Below are 22,752 nucleotides of genomic sequence, written 5' to 3'. Positions count from 1 at the left end.
GGGGCTTCGAGAGTCCCTTCGGGAGCTCGAGCGTCTGCCTGTGTCTCTCTCTTTGTGAAGGAATGTTGGTGGTCGCAGGAATGACTCAGTTGCCAGCCAAGAAAGGAGCTAAAGAGGAGAGAAACTCTTTGGGGGAGCGTAACGGCGGCGTGTCACGATAGGATGGAGGCGGAGGAGTGGGGGAGTGAAAAAGAGGAGAGAAAATCGACCAACGTGCACTCCAAGCATTGTAGGGGGGGGGGGTCGAAACAGACGACACGCAGCGGGGGGGGGGGGAGGAGGAGGTTCACAATGGCTCCCGGAATATATATATATATATATCGGAGACAACCTACATGTGTGAAAATAGCTGCTGCTACTGGGAGGGCGCCAGGACATTGTCGCCTCAGCACGACACTCAAAGGCTTGTGTGTACGTGTTGTACTAATGTGAGGCATAACGAACATGGGAGAGGTTATTCCCCGCGACCAGGACAGCGTGAACACACGCACAATAGCGCCCGTGGGCATACCTCCTCTCCGCACTGTCGCTGTGGATGTGCAGCTGCCACGACATCCTCATTGGCTTGTCTCCCGCTGCTCCCACCTGAGCGCTTCTTCGATGTGCTTGCCTGAACCCCCTCACTGCAGTGAGGCACAGAAGGAGGAGGGCAGCGGTCTCCACCCCCACCCCCTTTGCATCCCACTCGGATTTGGAGAACCGGTGTCCAGAAATTTCAAAAAAAAAGGAAGGGGAAGAAGAAGGCCTTTCCAGCCCATGTGGCAAGACGTGGTGTGTGTGTGTGTGTGGAGGGGGAAGGGGCTCCAGCGTTCTCTCTCTTTTCACAACCTCCGTGCTCCTCGAACGGCAATTTTCACCTGGAAAGCCAATTTGCTGTGAGTACAATGGCCGTGCATGCCCAAAGGAGCGCAATCAGTTGGCGGGTGGGATTCCAAAAGGTGCTGAGAGGCTTCTGCACCTCGCCCACCGCTTTCTTGACGTGACTGTGCGCCAACTCTGTGTTTTTGATGAGCAGCGAAAACTTTTCTGATTGTTGCATGACCTGCTCATTCATGAGGGAAGTGAGCTGTGACAACTCTCTAACCGACGCCTCCACTGCCTTGGCATCTTGCGCAGACGCCTCATGCTGAGCCTGTAGAAGCGCAGCATTCTGCTCCTCCAGAGACGCTTTTTCTTCGCTCGTGAGCTCGTATGGCTGAAGTGTGGGTAGCGAGGGCTCGCCAACTCCACCAGCCAGCATCGACGTCTCAGCGATTTGCTCGGCGTGATTGTGGTCCCTGCCGCTGCGCGCTCCTGAATCGAGCATGAGGGTGCCATGTACCGAGATCGTGCCCGCGTGGAGTAGCTGCCGGACCGCGTGACCACCTGTAAGTGCCACCTGCAGTGCCGAATCTGCATGGCTGCCGGCTGTCTTGACAGACTTTGCAGTCTGCTGAATAATGGTGTCAACGACACGGAAAGTTGAGCCAAAGCCTGACTTGGTAGCCTGAGGCTTCGACGACAAGTGATGACCTCCTCGTTGCGCATCCGCCTCTGCAGAGCGTTTATCGGCGCCATCATACTCTCCTGTCTTGGCGTTACGCTCGTCTCGCGACGCCGCCGCCTTGCGCACTGTATCCACGCAAGCGGCAAGCTGAGTGGAAACCTCTTCGGAGCAAGAGAGCACACCACAGTGGCCGTAGACAAACAGCTCTCTCTTGTACAGGGCCAACTCCTCCTTTGCAAGGGCGACGTGGAGGCGTTTTGCGGCGATGTGTGTCTCCAGTGTAGAAACTGTCTGTCGAAGATGCGCGACGAGACCAGTTTGGCCCTTGTGACCGGATCCATCAGATGTGTCTGTTGAGAAACTATCCAGCGCATGAGAGGCTCCCGTCGTGGTCGGGGATGCAGAGCTTGATCGACCGCACCGACGCCGTGTAGCTGTCAGCAGGGTGGCCTTTTCGAGTGTGTCCATGAACGCCCTCAAGGAGCTGCTTACGGAAAGAAGTTCGGCATCCGAGAGGAGGAGGCTGTTCTGCAGATGGCCCATGGAGGTGGGCGTCACCGCGTCGAGTGCAGCCATTACCGTTGAAATGTGCCCCGTTGCACGCACCATCGCCATTGTCGCGGCATTGACAAGCGCTTGAGAGGTTGTCAACAAAGACTGAGTCGCCTGGAGCTCTTCCGCCGTCCGTTTGCGACCAGTGGAAAGGGTTTCCATCCGCGCTGAGGACGATGAGCTCCGCGCCTGGTCCACCAAAGACCAAAGCTGAGCCGATATATCCATTTTTGCAAGGAAGGGGGAGGGGGAAGTTTCGATTTGAGACTGATGCCCCAGAGCCCGGGGGTGCCTGGGAAAAAGAAGTGGTCAACGTTGCTGTACGGTGTGAAAAAGCGTGGTCAGTTCTGGGTGCCAACGCCCATGACTTGAACATGAGAAAAGGAAGAAGAACTACCGAAATAAATTGTGATGAGAGGGGACGCCATCAGAAGTCAAAAAAAGAGCCGAGAGAGCCTCTTTGAACGCACGTTGCCGATACAGTGGAAGTCTACAGAACACAAAAAATACAGAGTAGAGCACGAGTGGAATGAGTGATTCCAGGCGCTGCCGATCGCCTGCAGATACATGCAGGCCACATTTTAGACTGTATTTTTTGTTGGTGTTCCTGACTCTTCAACTGACATTGCTGTCAAGACACTTTGCCCCACGAGCGGTGCATAGCTTCGCTTCTTTTTTTTTTTTTGAAGATTCCGCACGCCACTGGTGTTGCGGTGGGTATCTATATTCTTCACTGGTTCGCGTGGCAACCTTTACAGTTTTCAGGGTGAGCCCCTGATGTCTTGAAAACATGTCGAGTTGCCGTAACGAGCGCGCGAGCGAGCCAGTCTGATTGTGTGTGTGTGTGTGGGGGGGGGGGGGTGATGGAAACAGCAGTAAAAATTATGGCACCACAAAAAAAAGGGGGAATAGAGAAAAACGCACAAGACCCTCTAGGACACCGTTGCCGCATGTTACCCATTTCACTCAGTGTACCGTGAGAGGCAGACATGTGCACTATCCCTGTTCCGAGGATCACAGACAGACACAGGCAGTGCCGGGCACACAGAAGTGCGCTGCTTGGCGCCTCACCGGTATGGCGTGCCAAGAGAGACATAAAAGTCAAGGACGTTGTTTCGCGCCACCCGCATCAACAGTTGCACCGCAGCAAAGAATTCCAGAACCAGCAGTAGGACCTGCGTGACACAAACACCGAATTCCAAGTCGTTGGGCTCCGGGAGGAAAAACAGAAGAGCGCCTACGAGTAGAAGCTGGGGAACAAGGGTCATGATAGTGAATGCGATCAGCTCAACAAAGAGTGTGTGCTTGTTGCCCACGCGGCCCAGGTAAAGTCGAAGGATCTCCCCTATGAACCATAGGAGGAGCACACAGATCATCCATGTCCGCTGCACTGTAGTGACACTGGCTCGGTGGAAGCGAATACCAAGATAGGTGAACCAGATCGGGGCGGAGTAGAAGAGGGAAAATACAGTGTGTAGGGCGAGGAGACCGTGCAGTGCAGGGCTGTTGCGCTGAATGATGTGTTTGTGGTATGTGCGAACGCGCATCCTTTCGCTGTTTTTTTTTTCTTGTGAGGGAAAGAGAGAGGGCGGTGTAAAAACTGGTGTCCGGGAGAGAGGAGGTGTGAGATGTCTTCACACGCTCACAGCTTAGTCAGACAAACTGACCAGCGATTTACCTGGACCCCCCCCCAAAAAAAAAAAACGTGGGGTCTTTTCTGTGTGTTGCGTGTTACTCCCCGCCCTCCCGCCCCCCCCCCACCTTTCTCTACTCCTCCTCCCAAGTTGGGACCGTGCAGAAGTCTTACACGCAAGTGTTCCCTTCTTTAAAGCCGCGCAAAGTCAATATGCCGAATGATAAAAACGAGAAATCCGACCAGCAACGCGCAGTGGGAGAAGGGGCAGAGGTGAGGGAAGGCGGTGATCTATAATGGGATGCGTGCGTTTACGGAGGCAAACGTCTATACACCCGAGGCGTGCGTGGAAGGGCGTTCTCGGTGGCGCCGGCGTCCCTGTAGCCCTACCGAGAAAAACCCCGCCAAAAACCTTTTAAACAGCTCGACAGAATTATGAAAAAAAACGGGGAAGAGAGTAAGTGAAGAATGCAATAACACATGTGCAAGTGATTTAGCCAGTGCGTACTCTTTGTGGGCATTGTGTCTCCAGAGCCGCACACAGAACAAAGTCTGGAGACACGTGGGAGATAGCAGGGTGCACCACTCTCCATAGCAACACTTTTCACAAGGCATTCCGTAATGGTAGGCATTCCAGTGCCTGGAATGAGGATCCCGAATTCGATCGCATAGCTTCCTGCGGAGAAGTGCTACCCATGCCATAAAAGAGCGTAGCGAATGGGTGGCATCACTCACCATGTACCAACGCTTCCTGACAGCGCGTCGCTCTCACTTTCTCCACTACTCCTCCCTCAGCCCCCTCTCCCCCACTGGAGTCGCAGTTCCTGCTTCTTCTCATGGCCTCTGTGAAGTTTTTTTTTCGGGGGAGGGGGTGCGAACCACGTGCTTTACAATCCGGGAGGGAAAAACAAAACCGACATGCACACCACGCAAGATAAATTGGAGATTTGCCGCAAGTAAAGGAGCAAAACACGTCGGTATTCGCCTGAAAGGTATCTTGCAGGGGGGGGGGGAGGGGGCTTTGGGGGGTTCCCTACACCTTACGACCCACTTAGTCGACGCACCGCTATATAGAAAGCACACCAGCCTACTATTGCAAAGATGTGTTCGCTTTCCTCTTGGACTCCGACCTTGCCTCCACCTGCACCCCCTCCCATTGCCATCCACTAAGAAGTCGGAGAGCAGCCAGCTCCTGCTCGACGCTTGAGCGCCGCAACGCGCACTGCTTCTTCAAAACCCCGGATACCTGGCATAACAAATCAAGTTGCACGGCGCACCCACACATTCTTTCATACAAACTGCGCGTGTTGCCAGAGCGACGGGTATGTGCCGCCTTGCGGTACTTCTGCGCGTCGTCGTACTCCTCGTCTGGCAAGGGAAGTTCACCCTCCACGATGGCAACGAGCCTGGACTGCCACTCGGGCACAAGACTTAAAAAATGAGAAAGTCGCACCTTTGAAACCGATATCTTCACAATCTCGGGGCGGAGCGACGCCTCCACAATCGGCCGCAGCCGTGCGTTAATTTCGCTCACAAGTTGCGCCGATGACTGACGGCGCTGTTCCCGGCGCTCAAGCCAGTACCTGCGCAACTTCTCAATAAGCTCCCGCTCCGCCTCTCTCTGTTGCACCAGGGCCGCGGGCGGTCGCCCGCGGCCACGCTTGCGCACCACCGGTGACGTCACTCCATCACCGCCAGTGAGTAGACCGGTCAAATCCAGTGCCAGCGCCTCCGCCTCCGCCTTGTGGTCAAGCTGAGCGGACTTCACCGAGTTGCTGGCAGAGTAGCCGTAATGCCTCCGGCAATAAAGCGAGCAGCTACTCCAGCTGATGGTGCTCTTCAAAGAGCCGCTACACCCATTGCCTGAGGAAATGGGGCGTATGACTCCATGTAGAGGCGCTGCACCATTACGAGCAACCGTGCAAGGGATACTTGAATGAGCAGCCGCCAGAGAAAGGGGTAACTCAGATTCGCAATCGACGGTGTGCGCTTCGGCCGCACAGGACGCGTGCATCGCCTCGAAGCAATGGGGGTGCGAGCACTGTACACATCGGCCAACCCCACACTGGCAAAAGGCGCAAGTCATAGCGAACTTGTGCTTGCCAAGCCGGCGAGTCGCGTACACGTACGGGCGCATTGGCGCATCACCGCTTCCGTTGCGCGGCGACACTGTGTCCTGGGGGTGTACCGCCAACTCCGGTATACTTAGGGCACACACTGCATGGCAGACTGTTTCCGATAACGCAATCGCTGACGACGACGACGACGACGACCTGCGCTGGGCGGACACGTGCGAAGAGGATCGGAGCTGCGCACCTTTACCCTCGCCCTTTGGTGGACAGGAGACATACGCCAAAAGCACACCACCAGGACGGCCGCACATGCAGCAAACACCGGCACTTCGCTTACGGTGCCGGGCGCTAATCGTGCAGCCCTCACAGGTCCACGCCTCCGGCCACTTCGGGGGTTCTGCTAAGCACCAACAGCGCAAGTGAGCTACAACACCACAGCCGGTGCAGCGGAGTCCTTTACTATGAAAGTCGTGCGAAGGAAAGGCTACCGCGAAGGAGGCATTCGCGGATTGGCCGTTAGTGGCCGGCACGGGCAACGACGAGTGGGGGGCGGGTGCCCCACGCCTACCACCGCCAACAAACCCTGGATCGTGATGTGCAATGGGCAGCGATGAGGGCGCACCCAACGAATGCCTTACTTCAGCAGGCCTCTCGTGGACAGGATGAGCAGTGCTCATACCACCTTTCATGGCACCCGTTTGCGGTTGTGACGGGAGGAGCTGTACCGGTTTAGAGCACAGTGCGCACACGTGCACTGCAGATTCCCCGGCACTGAGTCCGTTTCTGCCCTTCTGCAATCTCGAAGTCGTGCGTCTTCCGTTGCCTGCTGTGGGTGAGCTGGACGAAGACGACGAGATTTTTTTCGACGACTGGAGCTCGTCGGCATTGCGCTTGACGACAGAAACACAGGTGGTCGAGGCTGAGGCTCCCAAAGCGCCAACGGTCGGCATCGCTGCCTTGATGAGTGAGGAGACATAGGCCCATTCTAGGTACGTCACACCACGCTGAAGGCTCTCCGGCGAGATGTCATGCCACTTGCACCAATCGTAGTCCATGTCGTCCAAGACATAACGAGCACGCGTCTCTATATCGTGCGACCGTAAAATCTGATACGGACGACGCTCCGCAAGACGTTCCTGTGCCCATCCAGTTCTTGATGGTCGAGTAAAGACCAGACTAGCCCCCCCGCTTCGCTCCTCCTCGTCATCCGTCTCCTGCTTGACATGATTGTCCTTCTCTGCCCTCAACAAAGAGCTCGCGCTTTTGCGAATGCTGCACCCTGAAGAACGCCCAGACTGGGTCACCTTTGCCGCCGATGACACACTGACACCGGGTGTCTGCGGCAGTGTGACATCCGACACTTCGGGTTCATCGAGAGGGTTTGGTCCATCAATGATATCGTAGGGTTTGCACTTTTCGATGAATTCCGTGCGGTCCTCCAGAATGGAAACGGGAATAACGGTGTCGTAGCCAAGTTTGCTAGGGATGTAGTCCAAAGTACTCTTCGCTGCTGCTGCAGTTTTTGTCTGCTGTGCGGGCCCTGCCATGCCGTGTCTACCGGGAGCTGAAACGGACATGCGGCGAGGAGCGTTGGACGGCTATGAACGCGGACCAAGCACACGAATTGGGGGTTGTTGTTGTTGTTTTTTCAAAGCTTGAAAAAAGGGGGAGGGAGGGGGCAGGGAGGAGGAGGCAAAACAGCATCAGTCGCCTGATATGTTCTGAGGCGCCGACGAGACAGTGCACCGCAACGGCAAAAGGAAGAAAGGAAGATTTCAAATACGTCCACGATAACTTGCGTATAACCGCCACTGGCGAGGATACAGACAGGGCTGAAGGGATTGACTCCCTAAACAAATCACTCTTTTTTTTGAGGGGGAGGGAAGGGGAGGGGAAACGATGGTCTCGGAGATCGGACAGCTAGACACCGAATGTGTGTGTGTGTGCGTGTGCTTTGTCGATGACGGGGGGAGGGGGAGAGTAGTGGGGTGGGGGCCGAATGAAACCAAGAGGAGAGCGAAAGCGAGCGAGAGGGGAGAAGAAAAAAAACTGGAGTAGAAATTAAAAGTGCGGCGTAAACAGGAAAAAAAAACAAGTGGAGGGGAGGGGGGCGAGGGACACACACTACATGTGAGAAATTCCAACAGTAAAGGCACGTGGTCAAGAAATCGATGGGGAGGAGGGGTGGAAAGATGCTCGTAAAGTCGAAAACGAACCTCTTCGCCTCAGCGGAACAAGTCGAGACTCTCTAAGGGAGAAACGAGCTGTGAACATAACAGGGGAGTGGGAAGTGAAGGAGCACCCCCACACACACACACACGCGGTAAAAAAAAGGCTTTCTGATAGCACGTTGTAGAAAGACCAAGAACTCTCCCACGGAATCAGCTGCCCAATAAAGTTCGAAGCGGGGGGGGCGTGAAAAACGGGCAGCGGGGAGGGACGGATAGATGTCGCACAAACGGAAACCCGTTCTCCGCTTGCCTGCTGACGTATCGAATAGTGCTCCCGTCCTCAGTCACAGCAACGACTCAGCACCAATTTACCTTGACCCGAAAACACCACTGCGCTCCCCTCTCCACAACAGAATAAATGTAAGATTTTTGAGGAAGAAGGGGTTTGTGTGTGTGTGTGTGTGTGTGTGTGGCGGGGGGAGGACGGAGAGGGAACTGCAGATGATGGACAGATTTTTAAAAGCGGATGACGAAAGAGGTAGCACTGATGAAGGGGATAAAGTCACGCGGCATCATGCATCGTCATCCTCAGTGCACACCCACATGCGTACGCATGGACCTTCTTGTTACTCCCCCACGACAGATGCAATGGGAGAACTACGTATCAATGATCGCGCGAATATTTTCCTTTGCGTTTCGATAGAAGGCCTTGCAACTATCTCTGCCGACAGTGGAACAAAAGAGATGTGGGTGCACTTCGCACACATCGCTGACGCTGTGAAATACAAGGCGAGCCCACCGTGGCAGAGAAGGGAACTTTGTGCGGCACGCGAGGAAGCTGGTGTATAACCTTACATCATTTTCATTATCTGACTGTCACGGGTGTCCAATCATCGATTACGCGAACCAAAAAAAAATTGAGAAACACACACACACACACACCCCCACACACACGAGGTGACGTAAAAAAAAGAGGTCAAAGTACGTGTGCGTCGAGGCCAACAACAACTTACTTTCGTCCGTGTTGCCACCTGGGAGTGGGCGAACTTCTGTACGTCAAACTTATTCCAGCTCATGCATCCTCACCTGGCACAGAAAAGTTGCCGCCGTGGTTATTCTTTACAAAACCCTCCCCCACCGAAGATGCTATTTGAGTAAGGGGGGGGGGGGGGCAGGGAGCTGATAAACAAGGAAGAGGTCAGGTGAACAGAGCCGACGCCACAATCCTCCGCCGCTTATTTATCTCGATGGCGCAGCAAGCCAAACAGAGAGAATTGGAGAAAAAAATGGGCTGCCTCTGTAAACCCTTGGCAGCCTTTTTCACACACGCCTCGCTGCGTGGATTCCGAAGAGCTCTTCCCGGCTCTCTCCTCGCCACAGAGCCGAGAGGTACACACCTCCCTTTTATTTAGCTTTCTCCGATGCGCGATTCGCGGGTGCGCCCTATCCACTACAGCGCGTAGTTGGTCACCTTCCGACGCTCACCGACAGAGAGGATTGGGACTGTCTGGGCAATGGCTATGCTCTGAACAAATCCGTGCCGTGTCGACACGGCTGGGAAAGAAGGAACTACGTTCAGGTCGGGGAGCCGTGCAAGACGGAAGCCGCCCTTCTGCCCATGAGTTGAGAACGCCAGCACCGAGCTGCCTTGGCTATCTTCGCCGAAGCACAGACACGAGATGGGTGTCACCAGTTGCTTCAGCTCGCGAAGCAGTTTTGGCCGTGCACCTCCTCCCTTCGCAGAGCCCTCGGTAGTTGCCGCGGAAGGCAGTGTCGTGCTGTCGTAAACGCTCACGACACCGCTTGCGCAACCGATTCCCATGACGCGCTCACTCCCACCGACTGAATGGGAGGCGGAGAATCCGCAGGTCGTGATGTCGACGGCGGCGTCGTCGGTCAGCTCTCGGGTAAACCGACTCAGCTTACGGACGTCGTAGAGAAGAATTTTGTTCTTTGTTGCCACAGCGAGCTCAGTCGACGAAAGAAAGGCCACATCCACAACGGTTGTATCGGTTGTGATCTCGCAAATAACGCTAGCGGTGGAGAGCGAGGCAAGTGTCACCGACGAGCCGTAAGCGATTGCCAAACCACGACTCACGGGGTCGTTGGGTCGGCACACCAGCTTCGATATGAAGAACTCATTTCGCGTGTTGTCGCGTCGCCCGTTACGATGCACGGCAGTGTTACGCGTGTTCAGGAATGTTAACGGTGTTAACTGCCCAGTGGCGATGTTGAGCAGCTGCGGGGCGTAGGCTTCATGGGCGCCGATAATCACTTCTTCCCCGTTGTCCGACAGCGCCGTGGTTTGCACTCGCTCGCTAATCTTTACTTGGGACAGCAGCTCCACAAAGCGGCCGGCGGCGTGGAAAGTATAGATGGCATGGTTGCCACCGACGATCGCAAGTTGCCCGTTGCGATGCCAGTGGATCGTTCTTGCGGAGTCGCGTGGAAGGGGTAGCACTGACAGCACCGTCGGTGCAGCACTATGTGGTCGGTCATTCTTAGACCAGAGGAGCGGCTCCTTGCGCGATAGCACGGTATCAAGATCCTCGCTACGGAACCGTTTGCGCGCCAAGGCCTCGGCAGCGCGCCGGCAAACCGCAGTGGCGCCTCCACTGGCGTCGAGCTCATTCTCCTCAGCATACCCAGTGTCGCTAAGCGCCCACGCCGGCTTGACGTGGCTCTCCTTCAAGAACGCCGCTGTGTCACGTTCCACAGCCTCATCCTCCTCATCCACCCACGCACGGTGCGGCGTCCTCTTGGACACGGTTGGCGCTAGTGCGCTCTGCGACCGATCCTCCGATTCCGACATGGGGGTCCGCGTAGGTGGCGGAAAAAAGAAAAGCGACGGAGAACACAAATATGAGGAGAGACTACACGGAGAAGGGCCACCCAGTATAAAAAAAGATGAGCGGCGGGGGAAGCGGCCAACAGTCGCGCACGCGCAAAGCACACCAGCCGTCTAGAAGTGCGCCAAAACCACCAGCACCCACAAGAGGGCAAAAAACAAAAATAAAAAAGCAATAGCCACAACACACACGTGCCCCCCCAAATATAAATATATATAAATATGTGTAGGTATAGTTATATGTATATCCATGTAACAAAAAAAAATGAGAAACAGAAGAAAGTGCAGTAAACACGCGAGAGAGACGCATGAAAAACGAGCGGAACACGTCAGATAGTTGGGGCTGCCCTCCCCTTTTTTTTTCGCAGGTACGCTATGGCCACAGGGTGCTCGTGAACCTTCTCGGCATGGGCGAGGCTGTCGTGTGCATCCCTATAAGAGGCCCTTCGAGAAGGTGACATTTCTTTTTGTTTGATACCAACGTGCTTTGCAGTATCGCTGCTGGCCGCTTCTTTTTTTTTTCTGGTCGAATGCCGATCTGGAAACCCAAATTTCAAGAGCCGTCATCGGCAAAACCGAGACTCATGCACGCCCTAAAGTCTGTTGGTAACTTCCCTTGTGTTATGGTACAACAGGACCCCCCCCCCCCCCCCCCCCACACACACACGCATACATACAGCAGTAAAGTACTAGAACAACACTGTGAGGGTACAGGAAGGGAAGTGCAGAGATGTCATCGGGCATACAGTTACCAGGAGATCACACCTGGCAATAACAAACGAAAAATACTCATGTACATCGTGAACCCACCCGAGACAAGAAGAGCGGGCGGTGTGGAGGAGGTAATGTGGATAACATGAGGAGCGGTGGCTAACGCCTCATACAACCCCCCCCCCCAAAGCATCTAGGGAGTACCAGTCACTAGATATGGTCGAGGGGAGAGAAGGGGGGGGGGGGAGGGGGGCAACCGCAACTACTTGTGAAGCAATGGCCCTGTAGTTTCCAGGATCTCGGTGCTTCGAAATCAACTATCGATATGCAGTCTTTCTTGTCATGTACTTGACCAGTTGTCTCGACTGTCGATGACTGTGTGAACGTGCCTCCACACATCTGCAAAGTGGGTGGCGAGAAGAGTCTCCAAGGAATGTACAACCTCCTCGGTGAGGTGACGAGGACACATTGTGGAGTATCCGTTGAGGCGTTCTGCCGGAGAGAGGGTCTCCCATGTGGCAAAAGGGCAGGCGCGAGAGGGGGACGCTGCATAACCCGACTTGGAATGCGCAGTGGTGCGGATGTTGTCTCCAGCGTCGACACACGACGGCCTCGCATACCAGCCACTTCCCCAGCCTTCTACAACGTCCCTCAATCTGTAATAAGAGTCAAGAAAATCATGCGTGAGAATCTTATCTTGGTGGTCTCTCCACAAGGCTGCTAAATGCTGGTGAATCGCAGCCGTGCCGCCCTTCAATTGCTCTGAAGAGGTAACCCCTGCCGAGAAATTCCCCTCAAAGGCAAGGCACAAATGCAATTCTAACTGGAGAAAATTTCGAATGTTCGGCCATTGGTTTGACTTTCGCCACCGGGCGGGGTCCATCACCTCGCCACCGCGCACCGCACTGCCCACAGCTTCTCTCATCAAGGCCTGTACAACGAGTTCTTCGAAAAGCCGCAGCTCATCTCGCCATCGAGCACACCTCTGTCGAAAATTCAGAAAGCGCTCACTCGGTAACAAGCGTCGCAGCTCAACGAGTTGTCGACGTCTATTTCGGAGTACACAGTCGACCTCCTCCTGACGTGGCGCCAATTCCACTTCAATGCAGTGGCGCACCTCGGCAGCTCTCCGCATCAGCCGCTCCTCCTCTGATTCGATGCGGTGGTGTTTTACCCACCCCGTCGTCTGGTCAGCCGCTGGCGGCTCTTCATGGTGTATGCCATGTCTTATTTCAGGAGACGTGTCCTTTCCAGGGGAGCCGTTGATGGCCTTTCGGTCAAATCTCAGTCCCGCTGAAAAAGGCACCGCACTCGTTGCACCCGTGGACATGGTGTGCTGTTGGAGTGCGTAGATCATTTGGGTGAGTGGCGAGAGGGATGGCAGGAGATGCGGCGTGGGGGGGGGGGGGGAATAGCGTTGAGAAAAACAAGAAGCATACGGTGGGGTGAACATCAGAGGTGATCCGTTATGGACAAAGGCCGCTCGTATAGAGAATAATAGCACCGGCAGGTGATGAGGTGTTTCGTCTGCTCACTGCAAACAGGTGTGACTGTGGCAGCGAGTGGATTGTGGTGATAAATGCATTGGGTGCACAAGGCTTTCTTGATTGCCACATTGCCGTCCTTGTAATCGAGGCGATACGACAGCTGGCGTAGTCACCAAAAGGCGTGCGGATTCTCCTCGTTTCAGTCTGCGTAGTAAAGCCAGTCACTTCTCCTCTCGGGTATTGACGGGCGATTGAGCACTGGACAGTCTTCGGGGCGTTTTTTTTTTGTGTTTTTTTTTGTTGTTGTTCCAGGCAGCTCATCGCCTGTACTAACGATTTCCTGTTTCTTCCTCCTCACCCCCTCACTCCGCCCCGCCCCGCCCCCCCCCCCCGCCGGCCACCACCACTGTTGTTAGCCTTACTTCGATTGTTTTACCTTTTTTGGGGGGACCCTCTGTTTGGAAATAAACCAGAAAATTTAATGTGAGCGGGAAAGGGGGATTTACAAGGACCACGCATAGACATTTTTTTTTTGGAGGGGAGGGGGAGAGCCGGTGATGCAAAGACAACAACCATCGAGAAACGGGGGAAAAAAAGGGGGGTGATCAACAAACAGATCAATTGTGGAACTAAGCATGGAGGTTTATCACCGTGTATAGCCCTAGGCGCACACCAGAAACAGGCACAATAACAGCAAAGTGAACGAACAAGAGACAAAAAAAAGCACATTTAACAAAACAGACCCTCAATACTTTAATAATAATAAAAAAGAAGTGCATTACCAACTGTCTTCTCATTTCTTTTTTTTCTCTCATTGATGTCTGTTTGAATCTTGTTCATGTGTGTGTGTGTGTGGGGGGGGGGGGCCTTCTTTTTACGCCTGTCCTGCATGCAATCGCATTTGCCCGTTCACACTTTTCTTTTTGCCCACTTAAGTTGACGGCCTCGTTTTCTCTTCCAGGCATCGTGTGTGATCCATGCGAAAGCGCACGGCTCATTGGACACCACCGAAAAAAAAAGGGGGAGAGAAAAAAAAAGTAGAGAGGCCCACAGGACAACAGAAATTAACATACATGAACACACCTGCACAAACGGGGGAGGGGGAGGGGGGGGCGAAAAAAAAAGAAGAGCAGAGCACCACAACAACAAACACAAAAACACCAAAAACGCAGTCACACCTCTACACCATGCCAGGAGGGAAACAAAACACGGAGGGAAGGCATAGTATACACATTTCTAGAAAAGGAGCGGCAAGAAAACCAACAGAACACAAAAACAACCACAAAAAAACAAAAAAAGGGGGGGGTACAAAAAAACAAAAACGCACGCCCGGTCAGGCAAAGGGGTGAGGTGATAGTGGGCAGGGATAGAATGGTCAGCCCTCACATGACCAGCACAACATGGAAAAAAACAAAAAGCGGCAGTCTGCTAGGCCACATCGGGCTCTGCTCGGAACGACTCTCGCCGTTAAAGTAGTGGAGAAAAAGTACGACGTCTACACCTCTTGTGGGTCTCTCCTACTGAACTAGCGAGACCCCGCGTGCATACATGGAGAGTCAGCATGAACGATGCTGCGCAGATATGTATATGAACATTTAAAAAATGCATTTCTTTGATTTTTCTCCCTGCTTATCGACGTTGTCGTACAATAGCGGGTGGACTCCTTACTGTTCCCTCCCCCTCCCCTTACCCCTACCATGCCCTCGTACCCTCTTCCACACCTCCCCCCTCCCCCGAGAGAGCATATCGGGCCTCACTGCGTGGTGAAAAAGCACCAGCTGTAGACGCCTTCGCAGCGATGCATAATCTCGGACATCCCCACGCCGCACCTTCCTCACCTGCGCGACTCCCGCATCAGCTCAGAGCCGCCTCCATCACAACAGTCACGCAAAAAAGTGTACTCCTCGAGGGCATGCAGGGTCCTTCCGTCCCCAGGTGGCCCCCCCCCAGTCAGGGCATGGGGAAATTACGTCCAGTCACAATCGCCTTCAGATCGGGTGGTTGGCACAAGGCGTGCTCAGTCGCTCGGCTGCAACGGCCCGTCCATAACCGGACAGATGCCCCCAGCAGCGCTGTGATGGTGCTACGTTGTACGCCTCTGCCCTTTCCCTTGCCCGCCCCCCCCGCCTCACCTCTCTCCGCGGAAAGAAGCGCAGCGGCTATAGCAAGGAGAGGAGCATCCGCTTGGTCTCCTCTCATGGCAGCACACTAGGTTCCGAATAACTCGCTCATGTATCCCCTGCTGTTATGGACAGCAGAGCCGCAGGGGGATATCGTCTACACAGACAAGTGGAGATGGAAGGAAAAGAAGCTGTAGAGCTGCAGTGAGAAGAACCGTAGTAAATCTGAAGAACGCCGAAGAAAGCGAAAAAAAAAGAATGAGGTGGTAACAAAGAAAGAGAGTGCAGGGTAGAGTAAACCCCCTCCCCCTACCCCTTTCACGTACTCCCTTCCGCCCCCCCCTCCTCCTCAGCCTTGGACAAAAAAAAAAGAAAGGGGGGTATCTGAACAATAGGGAAACAAAGAGGATGGGAGGGGAGGGCAGGGAGAAGGCTTTCATACACGCGACCAGAAGAAAGCAGGCGCCACTCAGACACACAAACATAAACAAACAAGAAGGCTATTCGATCCGTGAACTGGAGAGGTGCACCCTTCGTAACTGAGCACTCATTGTCCATCCCTACATTACTTAAACGTAGAGTGAACTAAGAGAAAAAAGACGCGAACGGAGGGATGCGGGGGGGTGGGGGAGGTGGGGGAGGGGGAGGGGGAGGAGGAGCTCTCAAATGCAAAATGTGGAAGAGAAACGAATGCATATACACGTAACCTCCACATGAAGGTCGCCATAATGAGCCCCAGACTATAAAGCGAGAATTGAAACAACATCCGTGATCTGATTCTGAACAAAAGCAAAAGAGCTGAAAAAAAATTAGAGGAGAGACCGCATGAAGCGAAAGTGGCTACAATATAGAAAATCTGAAGCAGTACGGGGAGAAAAGGGGGGCGCTGAAACAAAATTGCCCAGCGGGTTATCAGCAAACAAAGAGAGAGGGGAAAAGAGGGGGGGAGGGGGCCAAGGGAGCGAACACCACACACTCGCATGAATCCTTCCCAGAAAATGAACTGTGTTGAGGCATGAAAGCGGGGCAAAGCTTTCTCCCCCCCTCCCCCCTCCCCACCACCACACACACACACAAAAAAAAAATCGGGGGAGGGGACTACCCGTGTTTTTTGGTGTGTACGCATTCGCATCTGCTCTTCACCCAACAGAAGAGATATGAATATAAATAGTAATAAAACTAGAGGAAGAACAATCGGGATAAAAACTGTTGTAACCAATCAAAATGAGTTTTTTTTGCATATGTGGCTATCTGTAATTCTCTCAGGTCACATTGCGCGCCTCTCAAGTCGCTTTTTTTTGCCGATTAAAATATCTGGGAAAGCAATGCTGTCACTTCTTCAAGCTATCCTTTATTCTTTCTATTTTCTCGTTGACCCTAGAAAGGCAGCGAGAGGGAGGCAGGCGGAATAAAAAAAGGGGCGGAGAGCGTCAGACCATCTCCGCATCGGGTTTTCCTGTTCCGTTCTCATTCACGGTAGGTAACCGAAAGTTGCTAAAGCTAGACGAAAAAAAAAAGGAGCATCAAAACGATAAGTACTTTCGAGTGCCCTCTGCTGCACTGTCGGCCACAGATGCCACGAGAGTCCAATAGCTGTTGCCCTCTCCAAACTACCCTCCCCTATGGTGACTCTGCTCGCAGTCGGAGTGTGAGAGAGGATAAATTGGCACATGATAGAGCATGCGATGAGGCGCGTCGCCCGAGTCTGTCGTTCATACAGCGTCTTGTTTTATGTTCATCAATCTATTTTTCCCGCCTATTTTCGATTTTTCGTTGTTTTTCCTTCGTGACCCCTCTGATTAACCAGTGCTGTTGGTCTAGACCTTTCTCACACCTGCTCTGCCTTCTGATCGCGATCTCGTTTTTTTTTTTTTTTTTTGGGGGGGGGGGTGGCGGGGTTGATCTACGTCTCTCTCTCCCCCCACTACGTCTCCCCTCTCGTGCTTCGGCGTTCGGGGTCTGAAAAGTAAAAAATGCACCTGTAAAGAAACACACACACACACACACATACAAGAAAGTGAAATGGAAAAAAAAAGTTAGAATGGTGACATCTATGAAAGCAGTGAAGAAAAATAATAGAAACAAACACCCACTGACGCTGCTCCCCCCGCCCCCCCCCCCACACACACACGACGCGCGCACACGCACACAGTTGAGACAAATGGTTAAAGCAATGAGGCAAAACCACATCAGTGTACGCTTCTTTTCTCATGACGTAGACTTCTTCACAGGGAGGGAAGGGATTGTAGGGAGGGAAAGCACATCACTTTAGGGGCTTTTTTGTTTTCAAGAATCCAGCAGCTCCATCCAAATCCGCGCACGAAAGGTCTTGTATAGATGACGCACCAGTTCGCGGAAGTCCATCCGCTGCTGAGCTTCGTAGAAGAACGTCAACTTTTTCTTGTCGAACTGATATTCGGCGTCCACAATCACCATTGGCAAGGAATGGTCCAGGACCAGCTGCGAACATACGTCAAAAGCGCGACGTTCTAGCTCCGCCTGTGTTCCAAGTAATTGATGCACCTCAGTTTCTGTTGCCATTCGCAAGACGGTGCCGTTTCCAACACCCATGTTGCGCGGCAACTTGCTGTCCGTCAGGCCAACACCAACCACCTTGCGCTTCCGTGCGTGTGAGCCAGACTTTTCCGGTGCGCCAGCGCCATTCCCTCCGTGACCATGGTTGTTACCCTCTTGTGCTACCTCACACCAGACGTACACAACAAGACCCAAGTCCTCGCCGCGGTCACCCCCTACTATGACGTAGCTACCCGGTGCAACGTACTCCTGTGCTTCGTACTTTAGCACACGCTTCCGTTTAAACTCCACCAGGACCTCGCAGCGACTACGGGGGTCAATACCGAGCTTCCCGGGTGCATCGGAGGCGCCATCAGCGACTTTCAAGACTCTTGGCCTCCCACATTCGTACACAACGTGCACGCTCGTCGTTAGATGCTGGTCGTGCAGAGCCCGGAGCGTGTCGATGGGAATGCTGCTTTTCGCTGTCGCACCGCTGCTACGGGTGTTCGCGTCCGTGGGGTGTTCGCTTCCGTTGTCGTGGTGGTGGCCGTGTACTGCCACTTGTGCAGTAGGAATTGGACTGGCTGCAAACAAGTTTGGTGCATTGGCTGTGTGGTCGACGGGGGTCTGCACCAACTCCTCTGGGCCACTTCCATCCGTGAGGTGCTCATAAAGCGACTCAAAGTTAAAGGCGGAGCAGGCGGTCGTATTCGCGGAGTGAGAGGATATGTTGAACCCTTCAATGAAGTCGGCCAACGAGAGCTTTTGTGAGGCCTGCGGGGACGCCATCAGCGACTCGTCGTGGCTCTGGTTGCCCCTATTTGGTGCAGAAGAGAAAAATTCCCCGTTTATTGAATCGTCCGCAGAGGACACAGTGGTCAATCCGCCTCCAACGTGCAGCGACATCACTCCGGCGCCATTGCCGGTAGGCTGCGCTGCAGCGGCCTGTTTGCTGGGTGGTGTCACAGGATCAGCTTGGTGGGTGCACATTGCCGCAGGCCCCACCCCCGCTGCACTGACTCCATTCAGAGCGGCGCTCAGGTAGCCTCCAAGCGCACCGTTAGAGCGTGCGTTCTCTGACATCGCATCAGCCATGGAAACCATTGCGTGAGATCCATTGAGGCTGCTCATCAGTGACCGCGATGCGCCCCCGATGTTTGACCGGAGAGGGGTGGCATTAATCGCATTGACAGCGCTGGGCGTCGCAGCAAGACTACTTATCATGCCAGTTTTTAAACGGGTGGGGTCCAGCAGGTCCGCATTCGGCAAATGTGAATGTGTGGAGTAAAGCGATGGATTCGTGTTGCTATACCCGCTGTTGGCCGTGTTCATGGTGCTGAGCTGGTGTTGTTGCTGCACGCGCACTCGCAGCTGCTCAATGCGACTGCTGAGGTCGGCATACGCAGTCTGGAGCGTCTTTTGCTGCTGGGTGAAAAAGTCTTCAGCATCCATCGCAAGCTTGTGCACCATGCTTGTCAGCTGCTCCCGATCGAAAGCTTGACTAGAAGCTGGCTGCGGCATCGAGAAGAGAGTGAAACGCTTATAGAGTGAAAACACGTACGGTATGAACGATTGGATAAATAAGTGACTCGATCCCCGCTGTACGTGAGTAAGTGTGTGTGTGTGTGTGTGTGTTCAAGTAACCACCCAAAAAGGTGCACGTACACAAAAATATTTCTCACGAGTTGTATTGAACCGACAAAAGCTCACTGTGTGTTTTCTTGCGTTTTCTTTCTTATTCTTCACTGAAAACTCTTTGTGAGATTGCTTGATTTTTTTCTTCCCCACACCACCACTTCTGTCGTCCTCGTGCTTTTGTCTAGAAACCCTGTGTGTGTGTGTGTGTGTGTGTGTGGATGTGTTTGTTATTACGAGTAGCAGACAGCTCAGCCTACGAAAGAAGACAACAGAACTGGAAAAATATGTAACGGAAAACGCAGGATCTAACGACAAAGGATCAGCCCCCTCCCCCCTTCGCCTCTTCTCCCAACACCGTCCCCTCCACAAACACAAAAAAGCAGAAGTTCAGTAGGGGAGGGAAAAAAAACTAATGAGAATACAAGAAAGGTGGACGACAAAACTGCTCGTAGGGAGGAGAGGGGACTCGAAAAAAAAAAACGATCAAACAAACAAAAAAAAGAAAGGCTGTAACACAAACAGCCACAACAACAGAAGCAACGACTGAGAATTGAATGGAATCGTACACACGGGAAGGAAACCCCCAGAGAGGCGAGCCGCACAGCGAATGGAGAACAATACAGAAAAAAAAATACAAAAAGAGGGGGGGTACTTCTTACAAGAGAAAATAAAGCGTATCAGCTAATGAGTCCCTTCAAGACCTACGTTAACGAATCTGGGTAGAAACCACTGGTATCACGAGTGCCAATAGTGTGTGTGTGTGTGTGTGTGTGTGTGTGTAGAAAGTGAAGAGTGACGAGATAGAAAAAGAGCAAACACGAGAGCAACAGCAAGAAGGACAAAAAAGTGGTACTTGAGGGGTTTTGCAATTGACAGTGGATACAGAGAGAAGAAAGATCGGTGTTACGGGAAACACGCCTGCCGAGAAGGTGCGCGTGTGTGTGTGTGCGTGGGGGGGGAGGGGGGGGCTCAGCCTGCCTGGAAGAGAGGGTCTACTTGACGGGAAAAAAATCTAGAAGAGTGGTTCCACAGACCCCGCGCTTTCCCCTCTTATCAAGCACACAGTTTCCCAGTCCCCTGTGTGCCCCGCTTTGTCACCTCTCCTATTTTCATGCGATAGCTATCAAAAAGCCGAAACCCTTTTGCGAGGAGGGGAGGGAGCCTGTCATGTTTCACCTTTAGCGTTCGTTCAGACCATCGCCGGATCGCGATAGAGTGTCCATGACACGGCCACGCAACTTTTTTTCTGATCACGGCTCAGGTCAGTGTGAAAATACATCCCTTTGAAATTTGACGCGATCACCGCCTTCGGATGGGAATAATTCACAACAGGTGGTCTTCTAATATATTTGTTTTTCTTGAACAGAAACATAATGGTTGAAAAAGCGGTCAGTCTCACCATCGCTGCATAACGCTACGGCACTTCATTGACGAACGGCCACTGAGGACACCGGTGGCACGCAGACACGACTGTACAAAAATAGCCGTCTTCACACGGGAAAAAAAGTAAAAGTGGGATGTAAGTGGGATTTCTCCCAAATAAATACACACACACACACACATATATATATATATGTGTGTGTGTGCATATGCAAGAGGAAAAGAGTGGTGCGAACCACAAAAACAATAATAATAAAACAGATCGGGACATACAAGTGCTGCCACACACCTCTTCCTCGAGAAGCCAGAATTACTGGGAGGCGAGCGCACACACACACACACACACACATCAGCCCACCTCCCTCCCCCCCCCCTTCTCTCCTCTCCTCTTGCCCTTCTCTCGCCATAGACATTAACCGAAACATGGGTATTCGCTACTACAAGGTAGCAAATTATAAAGAGGACGCTGGAAGACTACGAATCACTGCCCTCGTCTAGTTTGTCAGCTCAGACAGCTTCAAAGCATAATCAATGCGCTCCGCCTCTGTCATTTCCTCTAGCGGTTTCGAAAGTGGAACTAAATCACGCAGTTGGACGGGCTTTTGACTTTGCAATCGGGCGCGAAGCCCCAGATACGGGTTGGCATCGGGGTCGCGCGTCGCGCGGTTGAGAACGCTACCATCTAAGGGCTGCAGACCGAGTGCGCAGCAAATCTCATTGCATGTGTGCTTCTCCATCCACTTGTCGATCCCTTCTTGTCCCATGTTACCCATGCCGAGCCCCTTCCCATCCTCGGTATGGATCTGCGGATCAGTGAGAAAGTCGTTCACCCCCTGTAAGTCGCACAGCAGCATTGAGCCACCGCTCTCCACGAGGGTAAAATGTGAGAATGCCTCAGCAGCTTCGAATATCTCCGTTCGCCGCTTTGCCTGCGTTGAGGTGAGGGCCGCCTTCTTGTCCTCCCGGTAAGTCTCTCCATAGTTACTGTTGTACTTGGTGAAGCAGCCGTTCAACATTGGCTCCATCACAAACATAACCTCCTGTGTATCCTGAGTCTTGTAAGAAAAGAATCCTGTGCGCTTGTTCTGGTACGCTGTCGGAATGTTGGCGCGTGGTATCCGGACGACGTAACACTGCAAAAACGATATGTTTGGCTTGGAGACGTTTGAGAGATGGATACGATTGAAGTTGTCTGCGAACTCTTCACACATGCACTGTGCAGCGCCCTCGTTGAAGTAGTCCTTCTCTACCACATCACTGATGTTACGACGGAACATCTTCGCCACCATGGGTGCCCCAGCCCCATCCTCGTCCACGTCTTCCACTTTGTAACACACACGCATGCCACCGTGGCCCATTCCTTTGTGTGGATGGGGAATGCGAATCAGACAATCCATCTCCTTCCAAACATAGGAGCGAAGGTCGAAGATGTATTTTTTTGCGGGACACACCACCGGCGGATATTCCTCCGATGGCAGAACGTCTTGGGTGTCCGGGTTCATGAATCAGGCGTTGGTAGGACACTCCAAAGGTAGTGCGTGTCTGTATCCTTGCGAGAAAGAAAGCCTGGGCTGTGGCTTCTTTAGTGGGTTGCTCATAAGAGAAATGAGTGGGCGTGGGTGGGAAGGGGTAGTGGAGTGTCAGCAGCCGAGGTCAGGATCGATAGCGCTCAAAATATTGTTCGCTGCAACCAAAAGCATAAGGTTAAGAGCAAGCCCAGATTTCCTTTCCCACTGTAGCGCGTCAAGACCCGAGTCCCCTGGTGGTCGGTGTTACTCTGTGTGCGCATGAAGGAGGCGCGCTGCTCTCTCTACTTTTGTTTTCGGTTCTCCTTTTTTTTCGTTTATGAAGACGTTTTTCTTCATTTGTACGTCACTGTCACCACCATGTCACCCAGAATTTTTCTTTCGATGTGTAAGTGCCAATATGTGTGGGGGGAGAGTTGGGAGTTGGGGGGGAGGGTGAGGGGGGAAGAAGTGAAAGAAATCCATGCGCCAATCACAAAGAATCAGGGAAAAATATATTTTTTTCACCTCTCTCGGCATATAAAAAGCGGTGACGTGCAACTACAGGCGGGCGCACCGAAGCGCATTAACCCCGCTAATGGGTGTCTTGGCAGACTTGCACATGGGGGGGG

The 22,752-nt window shown here is 53.1% G+C and overlaps 7 protein-coding genes across 7 annotated transcripts; all 7 read right to left on the bottom strand.

Moving 5' to 3' along the window:
- Positions 1-853: 853 nt before the first annotated feature.
- On the bottom strand, positions 854-2,266 carry JKF63_00737 (uncharacterized protein; the record flags this gene model as incomplete). Its single annotated transcript, XM_067896787.1, has 1 exon — positions 854-2,266. One exon carries the CDS (start codon positions 2,264-2,266, stop codon positions 854-856), a length of 1,413 nt encoding a protein of 470 aa, XP_067752944.1.
- Positions 2,267-3,105: 839 nt separating this feature from the next.
- JKF63_00736 (uncharacterized protein) lies at positions 3,106-3,585 on the bottom strand (the record flags this gene model as incomplete). Its single annotated transcript, XM_067896786.1, has 1 exon — positions 3,106-3,585. The coding sequence occupies one exon, from the start codon at positions 3,583-3,585 to the stop codon at positions 3,106-3,108; it is 480 nt and encodes a 159-aa protein (XP_067752943.1).
- Positions 3,586-4,761: 1,176 nt separating this feature from the next.
- JKF63_00735 (uncharacterized protein) lies at positions 4,762-7,290 on the bottom strand (the record flags this gene model as incomplete). The annotated part of the gene is made up of 1 exon (XM_067896785.1): positions 4,762-7,290. One exon carries the CDS (start codon positions 7,288-7,290, stop codon positions 4,762-4,764), a length of 2,529 nt encoding a protein of 842 aa, XP_067752942.1.
- A 2,074-nt stretch (positions 7,291-9,364) lies between these two features.
- On the bottom strand, positions 9,365-10,726 carry JKF63_00734 (uncharacterized protein; the record flags this gene model as incomplete). The annotated part of the gene is made up of 1 exon (XM_067896784.1): positions 9,365-10,726. One exon carries the CDS (start codon positions 10,724-10,726, stop codon positions 9,365-9,367), a length of 1,362 nt encoding a protein of 453 aa, XP_067752941.1.
- Positions 10,727-11,813: 1,087 nt separating this feature from the next.
- On the bottom strand, positions 11,814-12,830 carry JKF63_00733 (uncharacterized protein; the record flags this gene model as incomplete). Its single annotated transcript, XM_067896783.1, has 1 exon — positions 11,814-12,830. The coding sequence occupies one exon, from the start codon at positions 12,828-12,830 to the stop codon at positions 11,814-11,816; it is 1,017 nt and encodes a 338-aa protein (XP_067752940.1).
- A 4,536-nt stretch (positions 12,831-17,366) lies between these two features.
- Positions 17,367-19,118, bottom strand: JKF63_00732 (uncharacterized protein; the record flags this gene model as incomplete). Its single annotated transcript, XM_067896782.1, has 1 exon — positions 17,367-19,118. The coding sequence occupies one exon, from the start codon at positions 19,116-19,118 to the stop codon at positions 17,367-17,369; it is 1,752 nt and encodes a 583-aa protein (XP_067752939.1).
- Positions 19,119-21,109: 1,991 nt separating this feature from the next.
- On the bottom strand, positions 21,110-22,117 carry JKF63_00731 (uncharacterized protein; the record flags this gene model as incomplete). The annotated part of the gene is made up of 1 exon (XM_067896781.1): positions 21,110-22,117. The coding sequence occupies one exon, from the start codon at positions 22,115-22,117 to the stop codon at positions 21,110-21,112; it is 1,008 nt and encodes a 335-aa protein (XP_067752938.1).
- Between the last annotated feature and the right edge of the window lie 635 nt (positions 22,118-22,752).

This window comes from Porcisia hertigi, chromosome 36 (assembly GCF_017918235.1).
Source record: "Porcisia hertigi strain C119 chromosome 36, whole genome shotgun sequence".
Classification (NCBI taxonomy): domain Eukaryota; phylum Euglenozoa; class Kinetoplastea; order Trypanosomatida; family Trypanosomatidae; genus Porcisia; species Porcisia hertigi.
Note: the sequence above shows the minus strand (reverse complement) of the source record. Positions and strands in the feature narration are given on the sequence as shown.